This window comes from Pleurodeles waltl, chromosome 6 (genome assembly GCF_031143425.1).
Source record: "Pleurodeles waltl isolate 20211129_DDA chromosome 6, aPleWal1.hap1.20221129, whole genome shotgun sequence".
NCBI classification, from domain to species: domain Eukaryota; kingdom Metazoa; phylum Chordata; class Amphibia; order Caudata; family Salamandridae; genus Pleurodeles; species Pleurodeles waltl.
In genome coordinates, this window is record NC_090445.1 from 365,266,313 (window position 1) to 365,290,266 (window position 23,954).

The following is a 23,954-nucleotide window of genomic DNA, read 5'->3' on the forward strand; positions in this document are numbered from 1 at the left end:
GGGTATAGATGTGACACTGGAGAGAGGCCGCGGGGCAGGACTCCCAACCCCAGCATTTCCCGCAGCAGGAGGGTCACCACACAGCTGCAACCATGCCAGGAGGCGCTACTAAGCGGCTCCACAGGTCCCGCCATATGGGACGCACCTGGGCGAACAGCAGGCCGTGCCTGGATGAGGCTGGGCTGTACCCACTCTCAGCCTTGGGACAGATTTTGCAGGGACTTGGGTTGTCCCGAGGCTGGTCATTGTCAACATACTTAAACTCTTTTGAAGGGCGAGTTTTTAATTCTTGTTTTTATTGCACTCTGGTGTTTGATACTCAGGGGGGTATGCGTAAAGCATAAGCTTGCAACTCAAAACCTGCCACAGTCCCCGCCCGACAACTATGGATGCCTTCCTGACCTGTGCAATAGACATCATTAACTTGCACTGGCTAAAAGCATTCTTTCCTAGTCCTCGATACCAGCCTCAGAGGAAGTCCAGCCTGCTAGTCCCTCAATCTCATTGGCAGGCCCTGCCCCTTTAAATGAACTAAACAATACACAGGAGCAAACTGAACAGGATTCCAACACTCCTGCAGGTCCAGGTGAAAATAGTTCAGGCTAGGAAAACTTTATAACGAGGCCGCCAGCAATCAGAAGGTTGAGAACAGGATAAAATCTTGGGAGGATCTGAGAATAGCAAGCTACCAGAAAGACTCCTGAAGCTTCTGGCAGGTGGTGAACTTACATAATCCCTTGACTGAGGCTAGTTCAAAAACGGATTGTGTTATTACACCAGTCAACATCTGAATTATTTTTCAAATGTATTTATTTTTATTTGGCATTAAGGAGTAGGCTCCCATCTTTGGTTTCAATAAGGCAAACCCCTTTGATTTAGGTACTAGTCAGGCACTCAGTAGCACAATCACAGACGAAAATGTTACCTCAGCTATTGAGAGTAGCCCCCTGGGTAAGGCCCAGAATCTTATAGAGTGCCTGTGGATCTTTTTAAATCTCTCTCAGACTTCTGGGCTCCTCTATTAACCAACGTAATTAGAAGTGCAATATCATGACCCCTGGTTAAATCCTGGCAGGAGGCCGTTGTTTTTATATTTTAAAAAAACGGAGACAACAGCTAACCTCGTTGTTGCCTTATTTCCCTTTTGGACAGTACAGTAAAGATTTTGGATAGAGTTATACTGACCAAACTTCAAACTTGGGCAATAGAGATGCAGGACTTATCGGACCTACAGCTTGGCTTCCGGCCCGGACTGTGGAAGAGTAGGTAAATCTTTCTTTAATTATTCAAAAGTATACCAAGGCTAAGAAAGGTTCTGTTCATATTGCATTCATGGATCAAACATGCACCTTTGACACGGATAACCGCTCAAAGGTATGGTCCATTATGCTGAATTTGGAGATTGACAGTGCCACTATCTACCTCCTTAATAGGCTCCATGATCAGACAACAGCCAGAATCTGCTATAGTAAGGGAGGGGATCTTACAGAAGAGTTTCCTTCACTTACTGGAGTTAAACAGGGTTGTCCTGCCCCATTTTTATTTTTAGTGTATATTAATTCTTTGGGGGAGCATCTGACTAGGGTGGGAAAAGATATTCCTAAGGTAAATACCAGAGAAATTCCCTTTCTGCTTTATGCAGACGATGCAGTCCTCAATGTTGGAACATCTAATGCCTTCCAGCTTCTTTTAGATGCTTTTAAAAATGTTATGGACAGCTTGGGCCTCAGGGTCAATCGCTCTAAAACCTTTGTGATTTAATGCCACCCAAAACTTGAAGACTAAAAAGTGTTTGTTATAAATGAGGTCTCTAGTTGGCAGTCGGTTTGCACCCTGTCAAAGTAGGGACCCTCACTCTAGTCAGGATAAGGGAGATACACGCTCAGATAACCCCTGCTCATCCCCTTGGTAGCTTGGCACGAGCAGTCAGGCTTATCTCAGAAGCAATGTGTAAAGCATTTGCACATAACACACAGTAATAAGTGAAAACACTACAAAAAGGACACCACACCAGTTTTAGAAAAATAGCCAATATTTATCTATATAAAACAAGACCAAATACGATAAAAATCCAACATACAGTAAGAAAAATATGAATTCTGCAAGATTTACTCAAAACTACAGTTCCTTGAAGTCGATAGCTCCACCTGGGGCTATGACGGCGTCGTGATTAACAAAACCAACAGTCCAGGCCGGCCGCGGCGTTGTGGGCCAGCTACGGTGTTGGGAAGATCTGCAAACTGTACCTTGGATTTGAAGGGCGTCGTGATCCTCGCAGTGAGCTCTGGAGAGCGGCGTCACTGACGTTGCGGTGTCGGTGCAGGAGTCGTCAGGCCCTTGGGGTCACATGCGTTGCAGATCAAACTCCAGGCTGATTAAGTCAGGTGCGCCGGCGTGGATGGCGTCGGGGCTGCGGTGCGAAGCGGGACGATGCGATGGTCACGGTGCAGGCAGCGGCTCGGTGACGGCACCCAGCGGCGTCGGTGAGACCAGGGCTGTGGTGTGAAGCGGGGCGGTGCCCACATGGCACGGTGCAGGCAGCGGCGTCGTAGTTGCTGAAGCGCGGTCGTCGGTAGGCCCAAGCAAGCGGTGCAGGACGGTGCTTCGTGACCCTCACAAGCGGTATCCACAGGCCACGGTGCAGGCAGGATGCCTGGTGACGACACAGGAGACGATGGTGCTGGTGTCGGCGGACCAGGGCTGTGGTGCGGGATGGGACGGTGCTTCATGTACCTCACGAGCGGGGTCCACAGGCCATGGTGCAGGCAGCAGCACCGGTGTCTGGGATGCCCAGGCTGCGGTGCAGTGGCTCGGCGAATTAGAACGATGATGCGTCGTGGAGACCAGGGTCGCGGTGCGAAGCGGGGCAATGCGACTCCGTGTGGCGTCGGCAGGTCACAGTGCAGGCCAGCGGCTCACAGTGGCTTCTCCTCTTGAACAGCACAAAACACACAGTTCCCAGTGCTGCAGGCCGAGGAAACTGAAGTCTCTGGTGTCCCTGAGACTTCCAACAGGAGGCAAGCTCTACTCCAAGCCCTTGGAGAATTTTCTCAAGCAGGACACACAGCAAAGTTCACCCTTTTCAGGCAGAAGCAGCAATTGCAGGCCAGTCCAGCAAAGGGACAGAACTCCTCCTTCAGCTCTTCTCCTGGGCAGAGGTTCCTCTTGATTCCAGAAAGATTCTAAAAGTCTGGGGTTTTGGGTCTTCTTCTTATACCCAGTTCTACCTTTTAAGTTGGCAAACTTCAAAGCAAAGTCTCAAGTGTTTGCAAGATCCTTCCTTGTCAAGGCCAGACCCCAGACACACACCAGGGGGTCAGAGACTGCATTGTGTGAGGGCAGGCACAGTCCTTTCAGGTGTGAACGACCACTCCTCCCTCCTCTCTAGCCCAGATGTCTTATCAGGATATGCAGGCTACACCCCGCCCCCTTTTGGGTCACTGTCTAGAGGAGAGGTGTGAACAGCCCAACAGTCAAACTGACCCAGACAGACAATCCACAAACAGGCAGTGTCACAGAATGGTATTAGGAAGAAAGTGGTATTTTCAAACAGACAATTTAAAAACCAACTTCACCAAAAGATATATTTTTAAACTGTGAGTTCAGAGACCCTAAACTCCACTTTTTTATCTACTCTCAAAGGGAATCTGCGCTTTAAGGATGTTCAAAGGCAGCCCCCATGTTAACCTATGAGCGAGATAGGCCTTGCACAGTGAAAACCGAATGTGGCAGTATTTCACTGTTAGGACATATAAAACACACTAGGATATGTCCTACCTTAAACATACTGTAAAGAAATGGCTCCCTGTTGAAGTTACCCCCCACTTTTTGCCTGATACTAATGCTGACTTGACTGAGAAGTGTGCTGGGACCCTGCTAACCAGGCCCCAGCACCTGTGTTCTTTCACCTAAAATGTACCATTGTTTCCACAATTGGCACAACCCTGGCATCCAGGTAAGTCCCTTGTAACTGGTACCCCTGGTACCAAGGGCCCTGATGCCAGGGAAGGTCTCTAAGGGCTGCAGCATGTCTTATGCCACCCTAGGGACCCCTCACTCAGCACAGACACACTGCTTGCCAGCTTGTGTGTGCTGGTGGGGAGAAAATGACTAAGTCGACATGGCACTCCCCTCAGGGTGCCATGCCAACCTCACACTGCCTGTGGCATAGGTAAGTCACCCCTCTAGCAGGCCTTACAGCCCTAAGGCAGGGTGCACTATACCACAGGTGAGGGCATATGTGCATGGGCACTATGCCCCTACAGTGTCTAAACAAAACCTTAGACATTGTAAGTGCAGGGTAGCCATAAGAGTATATGGTCTGGGAGTCTGTCAAAAACGAACTCCACAGCTCCATAATGGCTACACTGAATACTGGGAAGTTTAGTATCAAACTTCCCAGAATAATAAACCCACACTGATGCCAGTGTTGGATTTATTAAAAAATGCACACAGAGGGCATCTTAGAGATACCCCCTGTATTTTACCCAATTGTTCAGTGCAGGACTGACTGGTCTCTGCCAGTCTGCTGCTGAGAGACGAGTTTCTGACCCCATGCGGTGAGAGCCTTTGTGCTCTCTGAGGACAGAAACAAAGCCTGCTCTGGGTGGAGGTGCTTCACACCTCCCCCCTGCAGAAACTGTAACACCTAGCAGTGAGCTTCAAAGGCTCAAGCTTCGTGTTACAATGCCCCAGGGCACTCCAGCTAGCGGAGATGCCTGCCCCCTGGACCCAGCCCCCACTTTTGGCGGCAAGTCCAGGAGAGATAATGAGAAAAACAAGGAGGAGTCACTGGCCAGTCAGGACAGCCCCTAAGGTGTCCTGAGCTGAGGTGACTCTGACTTTTAGAAATCCTCCATCTTGCAGATGGAGGATTCCCCCAATAGGATTAGGGATGTGACCCCCTCCCCTCAGGGAGGAGGCACAAAGAGGGTGTACCCACCCTCAGGGCTAGTAGCCATTGGCTACTAACCCCCCAGACCTAAACACGCCCTTAAATTTAGTATTTAAGGGCTCCCCTGAACCTAAGAATTTAGATTTCCTGAAACTACAAGAAGAGGACTGCTGAGCTGAAAAACCCCTGCAGAGGAAGAACAGAAGACACCAACTGCTTTGGCCCCAGACTTACCGGCCTGTCTCCTGCCTTCCAAAGAAACCTGCTCCAGCGACGCTTTCCAAGGGACCAGCGACCTCTGAATCCTCTGAGGACTGCCCTGCTTCAAGAAAGACAAGAAACTCCAGAGGACAGCGGCACTGCTCCAAAAGAACTGCAACTTTGTTACAGAGGAGCAGATTTAAAGACCCCTGCAAATCCCCGCAAGAAGCGTGAGACTTGCAACACTGCACCCGGCGACCCCGACTCGACTGGTGGAGAACGAACACCTCAGGGAGGACCCTCCGGCGACTCCAAGACTGTGAGTAACCAAAGTTGTCCCCCCTGAGCCCCCACAGCGACGCCTGCAGAGGGAATCCCGAGGCTCCCCCTGACCGCGACTGCCTGAACTCTATTTCCCGACGGCTGGAAAAGACCCTGCACCCGCAGCCCCCAGCACCTGAAGGAACGGAACTCCTGTGCAGGAGTGACCCCCAGGAGGCCCTCTCCCTTGCCCAGGTGGTGGCTACCCCGAGGAGCCCCCCCCTTGCCTGCACCGCTGAAGAGACCCCTTGGTCTCCCATTGAAATCAACAGAGAACCCGACGCGTGTTTGCACACTGCACCCGGCCGCCCCCACGCTGCTGAGGGTGTACTTTTTGTGCTGACCTGTGTCCCCCCCGGTGCCCTACAAAACCCCCCCGGTGCCCTACAAAACCCCCCTGGTCTGCCCTCCGAAGACGCGGGTACTTACTTGCTGGCAGACTGGAACCGGGGCACCCCCTTCTCTCCATTGAAGCCTATGTGTTTTGGGCACCTCTTTGACCTCTGCACCTGACCGGCCCTGAGCTGCTGGTGTGGTGACTTTGGGGTTGCTCTGAACCCCCAACGGTGGGCTACCTTGGACCAAAAACTGAGACCTGTAAGTGACTTACTTACCTGTTAAAAATAACCATACTTTACCTCCCCCAGGAACTGTGAAAATTGCACTGTGTCCACTTTTAAAACAGCTAATTGTGTTTTATTTGAAAAGTATATATGCTACGGTGATTATTCAAAGTTCCTAAAGTACTTACCTGCAATACCTTTCAAATGAGATATTACATGTAGAATTTGAACCTGTGGTTCTGAAAATAAACTAAGAAAAGATATTTTTCTATACAAAAACCTATTGGCCTGGAATTGTCTCTGAGTGTGTGTTCCTCATTTATTGCCTGTGTGTATGTACAACAAATGCTTAACACTACTCCATTGATAAGCCTACTGCTCGACCACACTACCACAAAATAGAGCATTAGTATTATCTCTTTTTGCCACTATCTTACCTCTAAGGGGAACCCTTGGACTCTGTGCATGCTATTCCTTACTTTGAAATAGCACATACAGAGCCAACTTCCTAAACATACACTTCACCCTGCCCCTGGGGCTACTTAGGGCCTAACTGGGAGGTGCCTTACATGTAGGAAAAGAGAAGGTTGAGGCCTGGCAAGTGGGTACACTTGCCAAGTCGAATTGACAGTTTAAACCTGCACACAGACACTGCAATGCAAGTCATGTTTCATGTTTATAGGGCTACCAATATGGGTGGCACAACCAGTGTAGCAGGCCCACTAGTAGCATTTGATTCACAGGCCCTGGGCACCTCTAGGGCATGTTACTAGGGACTTATTAGTAAATCAAATATGTCAATTATGGATAAACCAATCCACAGTACAATTTATATGGGGAGCACTTGCACTTTAGCACTGATTAGCAGTGGTAAAGTGCGCAGAGACAATAAACCAGCAAAAACAGAGTCCAAAACCAGGAGGTCAGAAGGCAAAAAAACAGGGGAGATGCGCCAAAAAGCTGCCAGGTCTAACAGTGTTTACTTAATAAAGAAATTTATAAAAACCCTCACTTTACCTAGCTGGGGATCCCCTTTGACGCAGATCTCAATTGAAGTTTTTACTTAATTTTATAGCGGCACAATTTCAACTAACTATAGATGCTGTTTTTAGATTTTCTAAGCGGCTGGGTCACAAACCAGCAAAATAAGTTACTTTTATTTTTAAAAAAGAATGTGTGCCAACAGACACTTTTTGGGCAAGGGTATGGGGCCATGTGAACTGCAAAGTCTTGCAAATAATTGAAAATAAGTTTTAAGAAGGTTGCTGGCAGTCCTTCAGTACACCCCAGTAATTTTTTTTTTTTATCATGAAGAGGTTGGGCTTTCTAATTTCGTAGATTACATTATGCTGCAGCCTTTGATGCTGTGGCATAGGATATGGAGAAATCCTGAGGCACAGTTATGTCGAACCATAATGAGGGACTGTATGACCCTCAATAAGAATCAGGATATCCTTTGGTTAAAATACATTAAAACAAGTTTTTAAAGGCTGGGTACTCCTCCTGCTTTTTATACTAATCCTGACAATTTAGCTACTATCCCCTCTAGTCAGATCAAAAAACTTTTAAAACAACGCATTGTCAACACCAGGTATGATTCTAAAGGTGGAGTAACCGTTAGTCGCCTTTATGGTTTCTCATTGCACACAGCACTTTACTTACATCTTATTGCTAACGAAAAACACAAGTTTTTACTGACCTCGGTTTCGCCTTAAAACAATACATTTACTGGTGGCTTTTACCCAAAAAACTTGGTTTTTCTCACTCCCACATTGCTATTGTGAAAAGCTAGTGGCACAAAGTACATAGCACTTTGTATTGTTTTGCTCCTTCTACGTGGCTTTAAGACAACAGTTCCTGCGTCCAGGTCTACATGCACTAGGAAATAAGTCTCATACTGCTGCTTTTGCCTTTTTAACACCAGTTGGATAATAAAAGAGGTATTTATGCAGTCCTAAATTTTGTAATAAGTTCCCTGGAGGCATGATCTGGGTATTAATCTGTTTTTAATTGTAGGATTTTTCAGCTGATTCCCAAATAGGCACTTGCTTTACTTTCCTCTCTTGGTGTGATTGTGAAACACCACTGGAACAAAGAACATTGCACTTGGTATGATTCTGTTCCTTTTACTTTGTTCAAAAATGACAGTTTTTGCGCCTAGTTTTACGGGTATTAGGAATTAAGTGAAATTCTGCTGTTTGTGTTTTCTTGTACCAGTTAGGTAATCAAGCCAGGGGTGTGGAATTTAATAAAATATCTACTTTTCTGAGGGACAGGTTGCTTCTTAAATCTACTTGCCCTATAACAAATAAAATCTACTTGTCCCTTTGGTGCCATGTAGTGTGGCTAAAAATTATGGCAGCAATCTCAGGATGTAAGAGCTCTGATAATAGCCTCTCTGATTATGCATGAGCTACTACTTTAGTAGGGCTTGAATACTTCCTATTTCAATCCCTACTATAGCAATTTCCTTATGTTTACACCATTCCTTAGATCTACATACTGGGGCTGGAGGAAGCAGAAAGCAAGAGTTCTTGGGCTGGAACGCCATTGAGTCTGCAAACCTACTAACCTGCATGTTTTAAGGATTTTCATCAGCTCTTCTCTAATCTTTTTCTATAATGAGAAAGGTTGGAAATTTACTCCTGACAATAGCAGAAGTAGCTATGTAAGTCCTACACATAAGGCGGTGGGAAATCCTTAAAACAAGTCACTGGAGAGCTTTCTTATTCTATTTCCCTAGGTTGACTTTGAAGTGACAGATAAGAGATCGACTGCAGTGAGGAGATAAATACATGGGAGAGGAGCAGTAGTGGAGGAAAGAGGTACAGAACGTGGCAGGAGTACAGTAAGTGAGTCAATACCAGTAATGACCTTGTTACAGGAGTCTTGGCAATTGATGCTGTAACTCATAACCAGAAAGGCACACCCACACCCAGAAATGCATTTACCATGGGGTGCAGTCATTTCAAACTACCATGTTACAGTACCATTCCAGGATTTCCAAGGATTGAAAAACCATTATGAAGACAGTGCCTTTTATGAGATACTGTTTGCAGCATGGACAACTGATCCATGAAATCCGTACACTAATGTTCATGACAGCATGTGAACGTTCGGAGAGGAGACCGTGGCAGTTAATTTGTCTATTTCAGTCAGCCTCTGTGACAGGCAGCGCTTAATCTGAGTCTATAGTAGTAGGTTGAGGCCACCGCTGCTCAACTCTGGGGACAGCACTTATATTTCGTCAAACATTTAATCCAGAGCAAAAGAAAAAAAAAAAGAAAAAGAAAGAGAAAGAAAGAAGGAAGGAAAAACAGTGATGCTGCAAGAAAAGCATGAACAAAAAAGATCCTGCAAGAGTGGTATTAAGAGTCAGTGAATGTTGGTGGAGAATAGAAGAGGAATAAGATAAAATAAAGTATGCAGTTTTGGCATTCAACACCATGCCCTTCAGAACGCCAACCGTGAGCTTCTCAACAAAATTTTGATCACACGACTACTACTTTTACAAATTAAGCAGTGGTGATGGAGGTAAAACATTGCAGCAGTCCCGTAAATCTTCTACTTCTCTCTTTCCTGAGGCATGAGCAATATTCTCATCAGCAACTCCTGTGACATGTCTTAAGCACATTATCGGCCCTTATCCCCCACCGACACCCATTTTGCCACATATTTCCTTGTGACATATGTACATGTGGGGTGCGGTAAGAGGGAAGATTGAGTGTGACGTTCTTCTGTTACTTGTCACACATATTTGTTAAGCAACCTTGTCATCAGCCCATAACTCAATTCCAGCCAGTAACTTCTTACATACCAATTAGAAAGAGGGCCCAAGGATCAATATAAATTAGACAGATAGAGAAGTATGGGATGAGATGTTTGTGAGAGAGAACAAAAGCAGGATTGTAAGAAGGAAAATTAGTTCGAACTGGAATGAGCTCAGAAGCAAGCAGTATTAAGTGGGGGAGGAGAAGTAAAAGGAAAGGGCATGAGAGAAAGACTAGGGCTATTGATAATAGTAGTCAGGATAAGAGGACTGACAAGCATTGGTAGGACAGAGAGAAGCAATAAGTGCAAGTATAGGTAGTGACTAAGTTAGCAAAAATGTGTGCCTACACTGTAGCCCACGGATGCTTCATTATGCGATGGAAACACTCTTTATGATGGAATAATGGAACTGAAAAGCAACCTTCATGACAGTAAACAAAAAATACTTACAAGCTGATCCAAAATGTGTGACGCTTCAAATAATGGCTAAACGGGGGTGAGAGGATTCAAAACAACAAATAGCTGGCTATCCCAACCCCCTCTAAATTTTTATTTCAAGCTCTGAGAAACAGGTACAGCTCTCTAGGTCAACCCTAAAAACTGGCTGGAGAGGTTTTTCCTCGGTTCTACTAATGTGCCTTAGAAGTACTCTTGCTTTCCTCCAATTTCACTAGACCAAATAAATTCAGAAATAGTTTGGTAGTTCTCAAAAAGGTATGCAGTGTGCAACTCTTAGGCTTGAAACAACACAGGCAAATCCATAATGTTTACAACTTAGCTACTTAATCAGGTCAGGATTCAACCTTGACTTTATGTTTGATTCCAGAAGACAAGTAGGACAAACATTACAATAACCTGCCCCAGACTGCACATAATGTTACATGAATGCTACCTATTGGAATAGAAAGAATTGGTAACAGGGTTTGAGTAGCCACGATCTAGTTCATTTAAATAAAGCTGTACAACATAATACCTGTTAAACAGGTCCACTGTTTAAGATGACTAGCTAAACTGGGGGGTATCTTATAAGGCATCATTAAGAATAGTATACAGGTCCACCTCCTGTCACATAAAGCACAAGACTTCTTGTCCCAGCTAGAAATGATGCAACATTTGCATTATTAGAACAAATGATGTTTCCGCATCAGTCCTCTAACTTTCGAAAGTCAATAAAACAAGTGGAATGTATTAGAAAATAGAGTTGTAGTGACGATTGGGATTCACGGTCTACCAGTTACGTTAAATGTGCTGGTACTCACAGGTACTGAGTACCTGTACTTTTTCAATTTGAGAGGAAGAGTATCTGCACTTTAGTGTGTGTGTGTGGGGAGGGGGTGGGGGGGAGAGATCCAATACTTTTAATGGGAGAGTACTGACACCTCACAGCAGCACGAAGGTACTTTTGGGCAGGGAGGACCCGCACTTCTATAATTAATTTCAACCACTAGACCTACCAGACTTCAGAGCAACGAGTCTATAAAAAAAAAAACTGCTTTCGTCTTTGCTAACAACTGGACTGTCATACTATGGGGTGCAGGTAAGAGGCCCAAAGTTGTTCAAAAGATGCCGTGGCTGTGCTTTTGCACATCCAAAATAGTCTTTCTTCCTCCGAGAAAAGTCTGGTTGATACTTGAACAACATTTAAACAACATTACAGTTAAGAAAGAAGCAATATAAAATCCCAGAAAGCAATTTAGTTAAAATTAAAATGTAATTATTAAAAGGCACTAGAGTAAATTTGATGCGGGGATCAGGAGATAGTCACAAAGCAACCTGGGATGTTTTTGAATCAAAGGCAGTTTTAGAAGTGGAAAAAACAAATGTCAACATCTTCAGAATTTGCTGAGAAAGTAATTCGTAATTTCTAATCGAGTAGCATAAACATACACAAATTGCCATGAAGCGTCACTCTGCCACTGTCCACAGATTCAAGAGGGGGGAATCACTACTTTGAATCAGAAACATAAACTTAAGTTCTGACTGGTCTTGCTGGCTAAGGTTTGTCTCCTGAGATGATGCAAAATTTTCCTTTGATTTTTCACTATCTTCTTACTACAAATGGAGATCTACTGCAAACAGGCTTCTTCTAAAAAGATCCAGTGGCTTCTCTAACCCTGTGGCTCGCTGAAAGGTCAGCTATCCTAAACCTGACAGCAGTTTTTCACAGAATGATGGGAAGCAGAATTCACACACCTCGTAAGTACTTCTCCAGATAGGTAAGAATTATTATAAACAGGCATAATCCTTACAGATTATCAGCTCTAAACACAACTCCAATTCGACAGAGGTGCCAGCAGTATTTAAAATATTATAGTTGTGTTGGCAGAATTCTTTAAACTAAACAGGTCAAAATACTCAGTTTGTCTACCATACTTTTCACCAGTATGACCCGGTCCCTGGTTCCCAGGTTTGTGTTACTGAGAAATTAATCCCATACTCCATGGCTGCCCTATAGGGTCAAAAGGATGACGAGGCAATGTCTATGATTCTTTCCCTCACCCCAAAACCACTGTATCTACCCCCTGCTCCTTCCAGGATCTAATCTAAACACACCTCTTCTAGGAACCTCTGCTTTCTCGCTCCCAATTAGTAAGTATTATTTATGTCAGTCCTTAGAGAGCTCTAAACTTTAAAGGAGGCCTTTTTCATAGCTTCAACTGGAAGCCTCCTAGTTACCAAAGGAAAAGGTAAGATGCCCCTTCAAGGAATTCTTCTTTGAAGATTATCAAACTTCCTTTGACAGAGGGTCATGGAGACAGAAGGCCCTTACCTATTAAGTAATCTGTGACATTTCGCGTAACAAAATATCAGTCTACAAGCTGTAGACGTTTAAAAATAATTGCACAGAAGAAACACAATATGAAGGTTGTGGTAATGCCCTCTCCTTCAGCGCTGCTCCTCAAATATATTTTTCTGTGCAACACCCAAGATTTGGGAACAGCTGTGCCATGCCAGCATGCCCAAACCGAAAAATTGTATACATTTTCATAAAACAAAGATCGGTCCTTCAGTGAACTGTAAAACAGGAGAGCCAGGGAGGCTCAGCAAGCCTGGTAAAAACATTAATATGAAAGGCTAATCCTAGCAAATACACTTAATAGACTTCCACAACACGCCTGACATTAAAGACTAACTCTTTGAGGAGGACACAGCACAGAGTTACCATATCTATGGAAGGAACCCTGGAAGCTCACTTACCTCTGCTCCTGTTAAGAAAGGATGTCCTGACTCAGTTATGGTCAAGAAGCTGTCATTTTCTCCAGGAAACTAAAAGGCAAGATGGAAATGGGTTAGTCGCTATGGATGTCTGCGGCAGACGTCAAGTTCTATATATAAAAGCTATTGTGACAAAAAGGAATCAAAAATCAACTGTCGTAAACTGAGGTTTGCAGATCATGGGTACGTATCTGCCTGCAATCTTAACAGGTGCCATACTGGGTGAGGAAAAGCTATTTAACAAACGTTTTAATTACCAGATTTCTTCGCCGAGTAAATTCACATAGTGAGATGGACAGTTTCAGGAACCAGAAACAATGAAATACAGCCTAGCAACTCGGCACAAAAAGTGCACATCTAAGTCTGTCTTCAGCTTCTCTAGCACTAGCAACCTTTCCAGCCTTTGATCCCATAATTAACCATAGGCGCCTTCAATTCGCTGCACTAATTACATGCCTACCCTTACAGCAATTACCAGTCTGCAGTTTGCCTGAATAGTAATGCACTCTGATATTAAGCAGTTGCATACTGCAGATTTAATTAATGTGTAGCCAGTAAGAATTCACTTATTTTATAATGCCTGCCAGCACGTTGATAGTATTGACACTTCGGAAAAAAAAGCAGCTGTCACTGCAATACCAGGCCCAAACAGACTTCAAGTTCGGGTTTATAAAAGCAGTCTACATTATCTGACCAGCCAACTAATAAAATTGTACTCCTCAACCTAACCACGATGAATTCCCCAAATCAGATAAATTCTCCAACTTAATTACTATATTCAAAAAGAGAAATCTGCCTTCTCCAAAAAACGACCGTGTGATTGCTGTCTTGAATGTGATTGTCAAGCTGCAGGTGAGTAGCCTGCTGAGCTAACTGAAAGTTTGGACTGAGGAAAAGAAGATTTTGCCATTATTTTTAAACAGGAATTTGTCAGTGCTCCAAGACAACTGTTAAAGTAACAGCCATAAAAACTATTTAAGCAACAGGCATACTTATACACGTTTCAATTACTTTGCGTCGGCACTCAACAGAATAAACAATTGTTGCCTGTTACAAAAGCGTAAATCTTAAAGCCTAACTTCTCACGTCTTCTTATATAGCGCTTACTACCCCTGACGAGAGGTCTAAGCGCTTTTCGGTGAGTAGCATGCTACTCTGGAACCCAACAAGAATTAGTGATGGATTAGTATTGGGAAATAGGAGTACAGTTTTAGTATTATTAGAAGTTAATTTGAGCCGAGGATATGAGAGTTTGTTAGTTAGACTGACTGGAGTAATGGAGGGGGGGGAGGAGGAAAGAAATCCAGAAGTGTTAATTGGGAGTATATCCCTCATTTACTCAACCCAAAGGCTTGGGATGAGTAAAAGGGGGTGGAGGAGGGAAGAGTGTGGAAGGGTTAGGGAGAGCATAGTAGCAGGGTGAGATAAATGAGGGAGAATTTAGTAGGGTTGTGTGGGAGGTCATGGTAGTAGAGTGAGGTTTGGTGAGTTAGATGCGGAAACGGAGGGAGGAGCTTAGGCAGAGATATTTAGGAGATGAAAGTAGTAGAAAGGATGAGTGGGAATGGAGGATAGTTTGATAGAGACATGACATATGATGATAGATCGATAAGTGTGATAAGACAGGTACTCAACAGTGGCTTACAGAACCACATTTCCAGACTTAAGGCTAGTGTGGGGAAGGGTCATGCACCACTCCAACAGGTCACCTCGGGCGGCACTGAGGCGGCAGGGTGCACAGGTGCAATTCAGCATTGAGTGCCAAGCTGAAGTCAATGGGGAATCGGTCTGATTAGAAAAGCGCCACAGGTAGGGGCTGGGGGGCCAGTCCAGGTGAACTACAAGGGGGTTCAGAACTTGCTATGCTAAGGCACGCGTGGGCACCTTTGGTTCTCTTCTACCGGGTCTGGGCGGCTGAATGCAGAGGTGTCCTTAGGTGTCAGCTTTCTGTCAAGAGGCAGCTGCGGTAGAGGGCGGCCTGCAGAAAGAGACTGCAGGAGTGGACTGGGGTCAAGGCTGGCTGAACAAACAAGTGGGCTCATTTCTCACGAGTTTTGAGGGGGGAGGGAGGGGGCACCTTTGGTTCTCCTCGGTCTGCAGCGACCGAGCGCAAAGGTGTCCCGAGGCACTGGGTCTTTGTCTACAAGTCACTTGCGGTGAGGGGTTGGGGGTCTGAACAAAGAGGCTGTAGGGGTCGTCAGGAAGTTCACAGCTGGGGATATCAAGGTGGGCCTCATCTCTCAAGGGTCTGGGAGCTACACTAGTACTGTTGGCCCACTTCAACTCGAGCTATAGGGCACGGGTGCAGTGTTCCTTTCCGGTGTCTGGTTTTGGCAGTCCAGAGACGTCGCAGTTCTTCTTAGGTGCCTGCAAGAATGCAGGAGAGTAGCTTTGCTACTCCACAGGAGTTCCTGATTCTTAGGAGAAGGCTGGCAGTCCTCACAGGCTTTTGGAGGCACAAGCACCTGCAGGACGAGGTGTCTATCTCAATTGTCTAAGTCGGCTGGCAGGGATGGCGCTTAGTCACTGGGCTTCAGTTCTTGCTTTTACGCCTCCTTGGTGTTCTCCTCCTTTCAGTTCTGCAGGATTTGATTTCCTGGTGCCAAGGGCTCCCCTAAATACTGAATTTAGGAATGTTAGGGGAATGTAGGGTAGTAGCCAATGGGCTACTTAACCCTGGGTCACCTGGTCCCCTATATGAACACTTCCTGTGGGAAGTGGGCATAACCGTGTCCCGGAGTTCTTAGTTCTGTCATTACCAGGATGGCAGACATTCTAAATTTTGTGTCCACATCAGGTAGCTCACCTTAGGGGTGGAAGTAGCCTGAAGGTGGAAACGCCTCTCAGACTTCTAATTTTCTTGCCTGTCCAGGAGCCAAATGGGACCTGAGAGTTGGGGGGGGGGGCATCTCCTCACCTCTGACGGAAGCCAGTTTTGTATACCAAAGGTGTGTGTTCTTTGAAGCACCCTGCCTTGGAATGCTAATTCACAGGTCATCCTGTTGGGAGTGGCGTGTAACACCCCTGCCAGAGCAGGATTTGTTCTGCTCTAAGGTGCTTTCTGGGTGATCGTATTAATAAATCCATCACTAGAATCAGTAAGGGTTTATTAGTACAAGATGTTTGATACCAAACACCCCTATTTTCAGAGAAACAACGCAAACTTGAACCAATGAGGTGGTGCTAAGGTCTCCTACTCCTGAAAAATGCCTCTATAGCCAAGATTTCTTAGCACAAGTGCTTAGAGTACTTAATGGAACTAAGCCTCTGACCCAACCCAGAAAGCCATGATGTAGCTGGGGAACTCACTGACCAGTGTCCAGCACATGTACTTAATAATGGCTTCCCTGACCACCATGTCTAAAAATCAGCAAAGACACAGCAGGGGCACATCGGCTCCAGCAGACGCGCCTACACGTGCAACACACTGCACCCTGCCCCAGGACTGCAAAGCCCGCCGCAGAGGCGACACACACACATTGAATGCAGTGCCAGGAGGCACCGCACACGGGCCGCTTGCAATGCCATGCCTTCACCCTTAGCTGCACCAAGGCACACAGCCTGCAATGGCAATCTGCACGAGCCAAGTGAGGAGTTCCCGAGGGTGGCAAAATACATGCTGCAGCCCCCCAGAACCCCCCCTCCCCCCGGCACCCGTGCACTAGGCACCTGGAGTACCATTTAATTACCATTCACTGGGGGCTCGCAGAGGTGCCAAAGGTATAGCCAAATGGGGAACAACTGTACAGTTTTAGGGAACGACTTGGCACTTGGGGCGGGGAGTTGTAGGTAACTGGGTTTTTGTTGCAGTACCACCCCCTACCTTTTTGCCTGGTATCTGATGTACCCTTGACTGAAGTGCACAGGGTTCCTGTGAACGAGGTCCCCAGTGCCAGTGTTTTTCCCCCAAAACTGTACAATTGATTCCCCAACTAGCAAATCCCTTAGCACCCTCTGCACGTTTCCTGTAAATGGTACCCATGCACCCAAGGCCTGAGGCGCCAAGGAGGGTCCCAAAGGGCCGCAGCACGATCTGTGACAACCCAAGGGACCCCTCACCAAACACACAACAGGCCACCGCAGGCTTCGCGTCCTGGCACATAGGAAAATGAAAACACAACATGTCAAACACCCTGTGTGCCATGCCCCCCCAACACCGCATGCAATACATGCAAGACACTCCCCCAGCAGGTCCCACAGCCCCAAGGCAGGGCGCACCACACTACATGAGGGCACATCTGCAAGAGCAGACACACCCCTGCCACTTCTCAGACATAGTAAGTGGCCTCGACAATGGCCACTGACAGTGAAGGGATATGTTGGCTCGCTGCCAATAGGACCGTCTGTAGGGTCATCGACGATGGGAGGAGACACATCCTTGGAGTTTTCCATTCTCAAAGTATTAACCACATTAACCAACATGCCAGAGATTAGATCAACCATGGAAGCTTTCACTGACTGCTCATATGATTTATTATGAAAGTGGAAGGAATTTTGTGTACCATCTATTGTACCAAGTCAAGATGCAATAACTAGAATGGCCAGGCCATTGCGGTTTCCATTACACATTTCAATTTGGCCAGGCTTTTTTTTCACATTTCATTTTTCTTTAAATTTACATTTATTGGCGACTCTTTGCTTTTGAGTATTTAGTGACACATTTGCAGCTGCTTACTTCCAATCACTGAGCCTTTACCCTATTAAAGTATTGTTCTTACAGTAATTGAGTGTTCTAATTCCTTCGTGACTGACCCGAGGCTGATTTGTTCAGCAGTGGCACTTACGATTTCCCTGCTTGTATGCTTTGAGGATCATGTGTTGATGTTAAATTTTATTGAGAGCTTGTGAATTATATGGAACTTCTATAATACACAGTTCTGTTTCAAAGGCATTAGTTAATCGTTGGTCTCATGCTCAAACAATGCCCAAAGTATTTTTGAAAAGGAAGGAATATGACGAAATTAGGACCATTATAGAGCTCTGTTCACATATGGATAAGTGTTAAGATAGGATCAGGATACCACACAACAAAACATATTATAACGGATACAATCCTAAAATAAGACAACGTCCTAGTCACTTTGTATTTTGTTTATACGCATCTGATCTAGGTGATGCACTTTTATAAGTAAGGAGCTGTACACCTATTGTAAGATACTCTTCTCTAAACAATGCAATAAGAAAGGCGATTCTAACGTTGTTAACACCTGCACTAATCTTGCATTCCACATAGCCAAACGTTATACTAGATCTCACATTGGTTTGGACATTTTCTGTAAAGCCTTACTTAAACCGCCAGATATTATGGGCTGTACGTTTCTCTAGAAGATTTTTTATTTGCCAAACGCCTGTCCTGACTCAATGGAGTTTGGTTTTTAGGAAAAAGCGTTTATCTTGAAATACAATTTTGTGCACACAAGTTTAGAAAGCAGAAGTCAACAGATGTTAATGAAAAAAATCTTTGATCCGGAACGAAATCAACAGTGCAGACTCTAGCAAAAGATACAAATAGTTTGGTTAAGCTGCAATCACGCCTACCTCGTTAGGATTTGACCATGAGAGGGTCTAGCGACGTCCCCTCGACTCTTTCCCACACTAACCTGAAAGGTTAGGTACCGTTGTCACACCCCGAATCTCCGACCAGTGCTGCTTAATGTGTTGCAGCATCTACTATTTTATAATTAATGGTGTATGGTTAATAAAACGTTCTTCATCTATGTCAATTATATAACGTCTACGCCGGGTTTACCCTCACTAAGCAACCTGCTTAACGGGGCCACGAAGCCTCAATCCAGTCCGTATATTCAACGACTCTTCGAAAGCGATATGCCCCAAGACACATTCAAGCAACAACGAGCGAGTGCGAAATGTGCCACATAAAGCCAGTATAGACTCTCTGGCCAACAGCACGATTCTCTAATTTGTGGATGACCGTTTCCACGAGACGGGTGTCTTGGTCCGTCAGATATGGTGGGAAGCGTTTCAAGCTTGCAGTGGTATGCTCCCAAAACTCTAACCGCTGCAACTAACGACGTATATGACCCTAGTTATGTCGTCGCCAATCCTGAAAGACTCTCACCTCCGTACCTCTCACTATTTAAGCGAATCTTGGTATTGCGCCCCCACCACCACTCACCTTGCCGCTCCCTCCATAGCCATTGTAGAGATGCTGGGGGGTGTACAGCAATCCTCCTAGGTTGGCAGATCCCTCCTCCTCCTCACCGCAGGCTCCCAACAGCAGGTGGGGTACTCCCTCCCCCCCGCCGGCCCCTTCTAGCCCCCCTGTATAGAAGTGCAGATCCATGGCTGGCGGGGGGGCGTCTATAACAGCAGCTGCCGCCGCTCTCCAGTCACAATAATGCGCTGTCGCCGGTAAGGGAACGAGATAATAACAGCGGACTCATGCCTGTCACCAGTGCACGCCGCTTCACTGCATGGAGTGACGTCATAAATCCGCACCACAGTGGCGTGACATCACTGTTCACCAGCCAGAAACGCAGACACTGATTGCTTCAGAATGTAAGGTCTAACAAGGGGAGGGTGGAAAGAATCACTTCCGGTAGTAGTTGCTTGACGGAAACAGAGTTCGAAAGGTGGTCGCCATGACTGCGGATGTAAGTAAAGGAGCCCGTTCCAAGATGGCGCTATGCTGACGTGTGCTGTAAGAGGGACATATTTAAATGGACAGCATCGGCTCTCTGCAGGATAAGTCGTATGAGTAACTAACTAAAATGGAATAGTCTAGCCACGATTACAATCTCTACTGCTCTAGTTCCTGCTTCCGGTTTACCCAACTCTATGGCCGTCTATTCTGTTGCTGGGCAACACGTCACCGTTGTGTAGGGCCATGCCTTGCTCATATACAATGGGGCGTACGATTAAATAATCCCCATAAACGGCAAAACAGCAAAACCACAAGCTCACATAATACAATTCTTAAAATCCAAATAAAAAAGGCGCACAGGCCTACACATCACAAGGTCCCCACCAAAACAACTCAGTTGTCACTGTCTACATATAGCTAGCATCTCATTCTCTAGAAGAGGATGGGCTCATGCTGAGGTTTGCTGAAAAATAAACATTCTGTAATATTTTGAAACGGCAGTTGCAGCTTAGTCCAAGTGTTTAATGCGACTTTTTTTCTGAACAGGGTCCATTGTGTTTTGTCTAATTCTCCCATGGCAAATTATATCAAGCCTTTTATTCTTCTCTCCCCTAGGCTCATTTTACGACGCAGAAAAACGGCTGAAAAGTAAGGGATTCACAAATCCATGTAAACTATCTCGTCACGTTACTACTGTTAAAGCAGATATGCTATTTAGAAATTATCAATGAATGTTTATGTGTTTTGATTAACAGAAAAAGTTTGTAGAGAAATGAATGTAGAGAAAATATTGTGCAAGTTTGAAAATGTGCCCACGGAGAATGGCAGCCACTTATACGAACTTGTATTAAAATGACTAAAAATGCGTGAAATAATAGAAATGTATAATAATAATGTGCCATAATGAGATGTATAACCTATGTTTTGCATTATATCGTAGAAGCTAACTTAGCTGAGGTCCTGGACTACTTGCCAGGCCTCATGCAGAAGCAGAATTAATAAAGCACAAAGTAGAAGTTACTGATGCCTATCAACTGACCATGAACTGTGTTCGTAGCTAGAATTTTCTGCAATGCACCGACGGACAGGAGATGATGAACTCAATTTGAAACAATTATGTGTAGAGGAGGCTAAATGTACTTTCCCAGGACTTGAACAATAGAGACTCTGACTGAAGTGGAAGATGCAACATTTTCGATACCTGAAGAGCCGGATGATGAGGACATTGTACAGTGAACCAATCAATGAACTGGGAACAGAGAAATCTTAGAACTTATGGATTTGTAAAACAAACGTTATTGGTTAAGGTCACAAATGCTGATTAGGGGGATGAACTGAAAAACTCTAATAAAAAGTCATGACAAGGAGCTAAGAATTCAGAATTTAGGGAGATTAGATGCAGCAGATGCGAGAGGAGAATTGACGTTAGAAGACGCGTTCCGAGATCCTGTCATTGGGCTTATGCGCTTGAAAACCTGATGCGTTACTGATCGATTGATGACCTGAAGACGAAGACTGACTTTGTTGCTGATCCATTCCGTGGATAGGTAGCTATGACAATGTGACCGACAAACTGTGCTTTTTCTTCTAGGTACCAACTGCGCCGTTTCACTATTTTCTCCTAGCTAGATGTTTTCCAAATTCATGTGTTCTAAATTGTTTTTGCATGAAGTCCCACATGCTAATATGGGTTAGGTAGGGCCCCTAGGGGTGACGTTGACAGTGACAAATGATTGACAAACTGATTTCTGAACTCTGCTATTGATGCTGTTATATTCATCTTTGTTGGCTTGTATTGAAGCATTCGAGCATATGTTTTCTCAAGTTCTGATTAGATTATGTTATTGGGGGTTGCTAATAAACTAATTTTGAGCTGACTGAATAAATTTCGACTTAACAAAAGCATTAATATTGTAAGTAACAGGGAAATAAAACTGTTAAAACGTATATTGAGTTGTGGTTATTCATGAAAAGTTGATCTAATTGTCTAATATCTAGATGTTACCCATAGTGATTGTTGATTGGTTAGAGTGCATCTTAACAACATTAGTCACTACATGGCTAGGATACTCCATGCGATGCAAAAGGTTCATCGGCCTATACGCATCCCCTTCTAAGTTTACTTACTAAGGACCAGGCACGCTAGCACTACCCAGTTTCAGATTACAATACGGTAATGCTTCACAGGAATAAAACAAGCACTGGGAATGCCAATACATCTGACTTTAAATAAATATTGTCTGGACATTTAATGCATTACAAGTAGATACTATGGAAACGGATATGTATTTGTGTGGAAGCAAAAAACTGTAGAATAGATTTGGTGTAGGTTTAAAGATCTAGTGACAGTTGCATGCTCAAGCCAGACCTAAAAATTGCTGTAGACTGATGACTACCCACCTCCCATCTGTGCTGCTTCCAGGAAAAAAGCACCATAAGTTATCTATTATTTAAGATACTTTAATAGAATTACACTGCCATGCCTCTGAAAGTTCAAACTCAAGACAGCTAGATAGATAAACAAAAAAAATCACAGCTGAGTGGAAGGCAAGCACTTTTCTGTGGAAGAACACGTCTGCCCAATCAAAACATGTACTCCTGGCTCCCAACATGTGGGCGGAGTGAAAGGCTCACTCTACTGATGCTCATAATTGTCTGACAACAGCTGGTCCGTCATGCTGGGCCCTAAAAAAGGCACCATTTTTATGTTCCTCCTTTTAATGACATTCTTGCAGCCATTCTTCAAGGGCACATGGCATAATATGTTACATAGAATGAAGTTCAACTTGTAATCTTCACAGATCTTCCTCCGAGGTGTCCTCCATGTTCACTGCTTCAATTTAGAAAACATGTATCCTTCTATTTTTCTTTAAAATATGTGAGCTGTCTCAGTGGTTAAAGAGTCAACTATCTCACGCAGTGACATTAAGGCCTGCTTTAAAGAAAATAAATATAGTATTCCTATCAAATTTATCTCTCCGATGAGGATGAGTCCAGATGCATTACAGACTGATCTGAATAAAATTAATGGAGGAAAAAAACTATTTTTCAAAAGCGATTGTAGTTTGCAAAAGGAGTGACTTTTTGGATCTCTACAGACGCCTGGTGCTTTCTAGAAGGGATAATGTCACTAAGAAGATAGTAACAGCCACCAAAAAAGGGAGCTGGCAGGTGGGATGTAGCCTACACTGAAGTCATCCCTGTACATACACGATAAATAGATAAGGACATTCAAATGGGGGGCAGTGACAAGGACATAGAGAAGAGCTCATGTTTTAATTAAAAAAATATGATGTACATGTTGAGAGTACAATCTCATACCTTGTCAAGTGTCTAATGAATTTTTAAGTTGCACCACTATCAGCCCTGTCAAATAACAGATGTGGGATTGTGGTACTGCGCTGCACTGTAATGTACATGTAGAGTACTTTCTATATTCTTTGCAAAGCCTAAACCACTAAGAAGATTCCTGCTCATGTAGCTACTCCAGCTGATCATTTATGTGGCAGTTTGAGGTCCTCAGCAAAGTCATGGAGCAATCAAGTTTATCTCACATTTCTGAGGAGTTTGGGTTTTTAATTTAGATACTGTTTATTGTAGTTTGACGGAAGGTTCAAAGACAAGGTATAAGAGGAGCATGGGTGTTGCAGCAAAAGAAAGAACAGATGTGTACCATCTCCTTTTCTACTTGTTCATGTTGTACATATATTCTGAAGCTCATGCAATTCAGAGCACCTCTTCTGCTTACATTTGAACAAGACTTAAGATTTTGAGGCACATTTAAAGATATCCACAGCAAACAAGAAAGTTTGCAGAGTTTTAGCCTGTTACTCCTTGACAGACACACCAGATAATTAAAATGGCATTCACAAAATAGACTTAAACAAATTATACAAGGACATTGGAGGAACTGCAGCCTGGACCTTAGTGACAGGAAAACCAAATTATTACACTCAGAGGCACAATATCCCCATCTGTCTGTGTGAGCATTATACTCAGTGACAGGCTCTCCTTATAATTAGTATGGCAAGTTCTGTCATAAGACTTGAGGGCCAATGATCCTATCCTTTTGCCTGTCTCCCTCTTAATTCTTAATAGTAGTGGATATCTTCACATATGTGTTTCCATGTCAGTCACATTAATTGGTTAATTCATTAGCAGCATTAGAGCAAAATACATATCTGCTTATTTATTCTTATAAAGTTTCACATTTTTTTGTTTATTGCCCAACATGGAAAACCTAACTCCACCTCAATTATTTAACAACTCTGGGGATACAGTCATTAAACGGAACAAGCTTAACATATGTTTTTGCAAATTACAGAAGGGTTTGTGGGACTAACTTTAGTACAGAATGTAAGTACTGACTCTTTTACACTGTCTC

The 23,954-nt window shown here is 44.4% G+C and overlaps 1 protein-coding gene across 2 annotated transcripts in view; it reads right to left on the reverse strand.

Moving 5' to 3' along the window:
* TOX4 (TOX high mobility group box family member 4) overlaps positions 1-23,954 on the reverse strand; it is a 315,932-nt gene that overhangs the window by 231,021 nt on the left and 60,957 nt on the right. The window contains exons 1-2 of one of the 2 annotated variants that reach the window (XM_069238266.1): positions 19,103-19,534; positions 12,949-13,017 (exon numbers count right to left, since the gene is read on the reverse strand). In XM_069238266.1, coding sequence (XP_069094367.1) covers positions 12,949-13,017; positions 19,103-19,270 — 237 coding nt within the window. In that variant the 5' untranslated portion in view covers positions 19,271-19,534. Of the gene's footprint in view, positions 1-12,948; positions 13,018-19,102; positions 19,535-23,954 lie in introns of those variants that run through there. The other variant, XM_069238267.1, reaches the window with a different exon arrangement.